Source organism: Protopterus annectens, chromosome 10.part0 (genome assembly GCF_019279795.1).
Source record: "Protopterus annectens isolate FY-2018-M chromosome 10.part0, PAN1.0, whole genome shotgun sequence".
NCBI lineage: Eukaryota > Metazoa > Chordata > Ceratodontiformes > Protopteridae > Protopterus > Protopterus annectens.
In genome coordinates, this window is record NC_056744.1 from 1410023064 (window position 1) to 1410030364 (window position 7301).

The window sequence follows — 7301 nt, forward strand, 5'->3', positions numbered from 1 at the left end:
GGGCACACCAAAGCTTGTATGAGCATTTGCAACTCCAAAAAATGTGAATTATATCTGCCTCCACCAAAGGGCAGAATTGGCAATGTGGTGCCATATAAATTTTACATCTTGCTTAGTAATGCGGGGGTGAAGTCTGCGTTGTTTACAATCATAAGTTGGGTATATCTGAATTTTAGCAGGGGAATAGCCTTGGAAAATTTCCGAATGGCTTGGGCAATCATCTTGGAGGAAATCGTGGGGTCTTGCTTTATCCAATAATTAGAGTGAATAGCCTCTTTCGAGCGTCTAATAGCTGCAATTAGTTTATAGGTGTTAGAGACCATTTTCTTTTTACGTGTCAGTAGATTCCATAACATCCTACACACCTCTATTTGAGAGTCAGGGATGTCAATATCATCCCAGAATCTACGACACAGGTCTTTTATTTGTCCAATCATGATGGTGTATTTAATCAGAAACCTAAATTTATTCCTGATGGAGGAAGTAGCCTCCAGCTTGACTGAGAAAATGTCTAGAACAGTTTTTCCTTTAATCAGTGGGAATGAGTTCAAATTAATCAGATTCTCATTTAGTTTACTATTAGGATTAAGGTGTATAGGTTGGAGAAGGTAGAAGGCTGAGTGCAGGTTCAAGGATTTAAATAGATTTTGCGTACATTTAATTTGAGACCATAGGTCGTTTTGAATTTTATACTTTCTTTTGGCAGTATTGTCTAAGAATGGAAGAGCCATGGGATTAATGAGAAGAGTCTTGATATTATTATGGTAGAGCTTGACCCAGGTTGGGCTCCAGGTATTTAAATCTTCCCTGTAAGTTGCAATATTAAATAGTCTACTGCTTCTGTTAATTTCATAAAATAGCCTAAAATCTGGAAGTCCTAGTCCTCCCTTGTCCTTAGGATATATGAGTTTTTGATAGTTTATCCTGACAGGTCTTGGGTGCCATATAAATTTCGAGAGGGATGAATGAATATTATTAAAGACTTTATTATGGATCGGGGTGTTTGTAGCATTCAGAATATACAGTAGTCTAGGGAGAATATTAATTTTAATAATGGCTACTTTCGAGAGTAAAGGGAGTTTTAGTTGTGCCCATCTTTCCATGTCCCTTTGTATCTAGCTCCAAATCTTAGACATACTATCTTGGTGCTGCGTATATGCATCTGTTTTGAAGGATATTCCTAGATATTGCAGGTGGTTATTGATTTTTATATTAGGTAAAGATCTTTCACTAGAGAATTGCGTGTAAATATTACTTGGGAAAATCGTTCTCTTGTCTATATTCACTTTGTAGTTCGAGAATTTAGAAAAAAAATTGTAGAGCGTTATTTATTTTATTAATATCAGAGTTGGGAAGGGAGTAGTAAATATTCAAATCGTCCGCGTATGCCGAGAGAGCAATTTCCGTATTAAATAACCTTGGAATATAGTGGAATGTTCTCTGTTTAATTAGTAAGAGCAGAGGTTCTATATATAGGTTAAATAAGAGTGGTGATAATGGGCATCCCTGTCAAATTCCATTATTAATCTCTATCCTCTTTGAGTTATATTTGTTTACTTGTAGAGTAGTATATGCATTCTTATAAAGGGTGTTAAGAATGCGAATAAACTGTGTGGGGAATTTAAATCTTTGTAGAACCGAGATCAGGAATTTTTTATTTATTCTATCAAATGCTTTAGATGCATCAATAGCTAGGGCGTAAATAGGAGTGCGTTTGATTAATGATAAAGAAGTCATAGCATTTAGAGTGAGGGTCTGGTCGAAAGTTTGTCTCCGATTTATGAACCCCGATTGTTCAGGGGAAATGATTTTAATAATTACCGAATTCAATCTATTCGCTAGAATTGCTGCCAAAATTTTTATGTCTATATTGATAATGGAAATGGGCCTATAGTTATTAGGATTGGTACTGTCCTTATTCTGTTTGGGAATTAAAATAGTTCGAGATGCATTCAGGTGAGGGTCATAAATGTCCTTCTGAATAATGGAATTAAATAGGTGACAGAGTATGAATGACAGCTTATGACTAAAGGCTTTACAGAATTCCGCAGTGAATCCATCTGGTCCAGGAGCCTTATTATTTTTAAGGTTATTAATAGATGAAATAATATCCCTTTGTGTGATCTCGGCTGCTAATAGAGATTGATGTTGTTCTTCTATAGTTGGTGTTGTTAATTTGTCAAGGAATAGATCTAGTTCCTGCTCGTCTATAATAATGGGGGTGGGGTTGTATACTTCTTCATATATCTTTTCGAAGACTTTTATTATGTCTTGTGAGTTAGAGATATTTTTGTTGGACCTTAATTTTTGAAATAGGAGGAATGTTATTATGCTGGTTATGTAACCTCGCTAAAAACCTAGAAGGAAGTTGAGCCCAGTGTGAATAATTTGCAAAGTTTTTAATTTCGTGGACTGATAGGTTTTCGGCCTGTAGAGATACTAGTTTCAGCTGGAGTTGGTTAATAGCCTTCTCTAATTCTGATGAGTAGTTTTGTTGGATTCGTATTTCAAGGGAGTTTAGTTCTTCCTGTATACTTCTCTCTATAGAGAGAAGGTTTTTCCTATAATAAGCAGATTTATTGATTAATAAACCTCTAATCAAAACCTTTGTGGTAGCCCAAGTTATATCGAACGGAGTATTAGTGTCTTTAATAGAAAGTATACACTGGTCCAACAAGGCATCTATTTCTCTTTTAATATCGGTCTTTCCTAGTAGGTTAGGGTTAAGGTTCCAGCATCTCAAAATATTTTTTGGAGGGATAAAATGGGACCAGTCTATTGTTAATGTAATTTTTGAGTGATCTGAAATTGATCTCGGTTCGGTGCAAGTAGCAGTTACAAATTTCAGAAAATATGTCTGAAATTAGGAAAAAGTCCAGTCTGGACCAGGACTTATGACATTGTGAGAAAAAGGTATACCCTTTATTATCCGTGTTGTCGAGGTTATTACGGTAAGGATCAAATAACCTAAAGTCATTTTTAAATTCAGAAATAGCGGAGGAGGCCTGCGAGTTATTTGTGGTTAGAGTGTTAGACCTGTCTAATATTGGATCCTGGATAGAGTTCCAATCTCCCCCTATTATAAAGTAGTGGCCTGGGAAGACATGTAAGATGTTATATAAGCTCATTTGTGCTGTAACGTACAAGGGGCATATATGTTTAAAATTAGAATTGGTTTATCCAAGTTGTCTATTTTAGTTACAAAGTAACACCATCTGCCCTCTGGGTCAGAATCATGTTTTAAAATACTGTGTTTAAAGAAATTTTTAATAATAATAGCGACCCCCGCTTTATTAGTTTTATTGCCTGCCGCAATAATGGTTTTAATCCATTTTTTATTATTTATGCTGATCCATTGTTCTTTCAACAAGTGTGTTTCCTGTAACAAAATGAAGTCTAAGTTGGATTTGAGCACCAGGTGAAGGATTAATTTTCTTTTGTTATCGGATTGTAAACCCTTGACATTCCATGAGGCTATCTTCCACATATTATCCTTAACACTTGTAGGTAAAGGTGAAGGCTAATCATCACTAGGTTATACATGTTTAACACAGAGGACAAGTAAAAATACACCGTAATATTTAGCCATAGATGAGCATCTCTTCCAGCCTTAATCCAGTGCTTATCCACTTCCTCCTTCTTCCTGGAATTGGGCGGGATACATAAACCTTTTGAACGAGTTGCTGTTAAATTAATCGAGATCTTTTTAACTACTAGGATTATACGCATGTACAGCATAAGAAGTATGTATCCCAGTTTTCTGTCACATTCTTTACAACGCATAGAGAGCTAAGCTGTCTCGAGTATAAATACTCATTCAGAGCAATGCTTAAAGGTAAAATAACAGTACGAATTTGACTTATAACAATTAGTAAGACTTTACACAATTATCTACCATGTTTTGAGTCATGTGAATAATAACCAAACTTTATCCCCCTAAGATAAATGGTACGTTAGATCAAATCAAACATGCCTACTCGGTCTATAAAAAGTATATACCATTATAAACCCACACTCTATCTATATTATCTATCCCTCTTAGTGTGTGATAAGTCAAAGGATATGCTTATACCTCAGAAGAAGTTTCGTCTAAGCCCTTCAGTGAGTCGTTGATCTAAGCCCCGTGTTAAATAATGTTTTAGGTGAAGTTACAGGTCAAAGACAAGTTCCAAGGAGATGTTTTTGTACTTCCCTTCTCATGACTTCCCTTGACCTGAAGGCTACTAAAGCCAAGGTTTAGTTTTAAGCCTGTATACTTGACTAAATAATAATTATTTTTGTGAGATTATTGGTGGTTATCAATATTCACCCCGTCCTATACCTAGCTATTTCTCAAGTTTGTGCAACTACTCTTTAGAGTGGGGATACACTTATGTTCCATCCCTCTTAAGTTGTAAATGAGTAGATAAAGTGTAATAACGCCATATAAGTATTGGATCCCCATTAATATGTGTGGGCTTCCAGGTGATCCAAACCCTCAAGAGCATCATGTGAATTACTTGATGATGCCCTTACTACCATTTGGTTCTGCTTTCATCACCCAGCCCATCCCCACACTGACCACATAAGAGGATAGTTACTTTTGAACTGTGGGAACCTGAATTCAAGGCTTGGACTGACCCAGCTGTATGTGTTTCCCCCCCGAACTATACCATCATATTCCCACCTTCTATGCAGTGGGGGTATGAATGAGATTAAGTTGTGATCACGGCCAAAAACAGTTTTATGCCTTTTAACTTGTGACAATGCTAACGTACCTTACGAGCCATTTAGATGGAGTACAGCTGTAGTTACTGGGAAAAAACCTATGAGGGTGCGGGCCCAAAATATTTTTCAGCCTAGCTGAATCTAAAACTGGGCAATATACGTCAGTATATTACACCAGTAAGCAAAAATAAGCAAGTAAACAGAAAAATAAATAAGTCAACTGGCCTTTAGACCATTATAAGCCATAGCACAGACAAAATCCACAAACAATTGTGACATAGCATTTGTTCAGAGATTCGACAACATACAAGTACACTCTTAAATTGCAAATAAAGTTTGTATATACGAATAAAATATTATAGTAGGGTATATCCTAAACATCAGAATTATACAGCTATGAAGCAATGTAGAAAAGACAAAAAAAAAACATCTTACTGGCTTCCATCATGAATGTTTTAAGTGAAAAAGGTTACTGATTAGTTTTATACCAGTAATTACATCTGATTATACAAAACCCCGCTTAAGTTACGAGGCATGCTTGTTTACAGTAAATCAGCCTCCGTTGAGCGACAAGCATGATACTGTTGTCATACAGGGCAATAATAAATCTTGCAGAGTAGGCAGTATCTATAACATTGCGGTAAAGCATCCACAAAAGTTTTATAATATTATTAGCGTACCTCCTTTGATGCATATGAGCGGTAATCTATGCCTGGTAGGGCCAGTAACTCTAATAAGAAATATATTGTAAATGTGGTTCCTACCACATAAATTACATCAATATCCTTTGATATACTTAGACCCCATATTTCGCTGTCTTATTCCACTTGTTGAAAGACATCATATTAAATTATTTTACATGAAGAGGCTGTTTCAGTTCAGAAAAATCAGGCTGACCAGTAAGAGGACTTATCAAACTATTTCTCAAAAACTACATCCAATGGATCCATACTAAACTTTCAGAACTGTAAATGCCACTTTAGCTCTGGAAACAAAAACTAGTATCTTAAGGTAGTAAAACATAATATTTAAAATTATAGTATATTGAGGGAAGGGAGGCATACAGTTCCATTACAAAAGCTGTACCAGACATAATAATACACCAAAAGCAGATTTTAGGAATACAGATCTGATCTGCTACTATTAGGCTGGGAACTAAAATGACAACCAGACAGAGAATATCTTGAAAACATCCACACTGCATGTACCTGTTTTATATACAGCCTATCATCCTGTTTGCATGCGTATTAAAACCTTAAATGTGAAATATTAGCTGGGTTTTGCATAGGTTTCAGCTAGTTTGGTTTTGACTGCAGTTTACTTATCGCTTCATTCAGACCTGAAAATAAAAGTGCAAGTTAACATTATACATGACCCCTTCATACTTTAAGTTCTGACTGTGCGTCTTGAAATTTCTCCTTATATTGGATGAACTCTAAAAGAATGGGTAAGGGATTATTTAGCATTACCCAGAATAAAAGCCAATTTATTAGGATAAGCTGATTTCCAGATCAGGGTATTTGCTGTGTTAAAATATAAACCGAAGAGTGTCCAGTTAAGGGAAAGGACACTACCCCGTTTGCAATAGCCGGGGGCACATTAGCAGCGTTACTGAGACTATCAGCTTTGTATCACTGTCTGCTGTATACTTCTAGGAGGTCATGCATTTGAAGTAATTTTTTTGAGAGCGACTATCACTACCTTCAAATTGCATCCTCTCTTAGTTTCTGAGACACGAAGAAAAGTCGAGTACCTCTGGTATAGCCTTCCTGTTGCTCCCGTTGGATTATCGCTTTCAGGAATGTTGATGTAGAACAATAAGAAAGTAGAGGTGCTCTAGAAATCCATCCTGTCTCTTTAAGGTTTCGCTGCATTCTGGGAGGTTACGTTAGATTTAGTCTTCTGCAGGGAACTGTAGTTATGGCTGGTATGATTGGATCCTGACGACCATAAGGCAACGTTTGATGTTTAAGAAAAGCCCAGGTGCCTTTCAGTTTTAAGCGGTCGGTCATGGTGAGCTTTCTGCATTTTATGCTGACTTATGGTCCACTTCAGGAAAGTTTGCACCATGGTGTACACATGCTGTTTAATTATTTTTCTGCATTCATTGATGTATTTAAATCCTGTTTTTCTTCCATTTTGACTTGAAACTTTGGTAATCTCCAAAAGAAGTACCTCGCGGGCGGTTCCGCGCAGCTTTGGACGGGGAGTGGGCGTTGCTGACATGATTGGCAGGTGCCCGCGAATGCATCGAAGTAGCGCGTCACGTACTCTTAGTGAAAGGCACAGTTATAGGCAGGGTTTATACATGATCAGAGGAGCACAGACCACTGTACCCATAATGTCCCAGAACTAGCAGTACTAGTCGACTTTCATAAGGCTTTAATTCTGTTGACTGACAACTATTTAGGTTTTTCCAGTACAGCCACTTAGCCCCTATATGGCTCCCTTAATGAGTAGAGGGCTGAGAGATGTTATACTGTCTCCTAACTTCTCACTTTGCCCTTAAATAAAGGTGACTTAAATATTGAAACACCAAATACAATGCGATTAAACCTATTATTTCTGCATTCAGCTGGTCCCACTTTTGACTG

At 36.8% G+C, this 7301-nt stretch overlaps 1 protein-coding gene across 2 annotated transcripts in view; it reads right to left on the reverse strand.

Moving 5' to 3' along the window:
- The window catches only part of SYDE2 (synapse defective Rho GTPase homolog 2), an 862822-nt gene extending 855791 nt beyond the window's left edge, over positions 1–7031 (reverse strand). The window contains exon 1 of one of the 2 annotated variants that reach the window (XM_044086034.1): positions 6461–7031. In XM_044086034.1, the coding sequence (XP_043941969.1) occupies positions 6461–6581 (121 nt within the window). In that variant the 5' untranslated portion in view covers positions 6582–7031. Of the gene's footprint in view, positions 1–6408 lie in introns of both variants that reach the window. The other variant, XM_044086035.1, reaches the window with a different exon arrangement.
- Between the last annotated feature and the right edge of the window lie 270 nt (positions 7032–7301).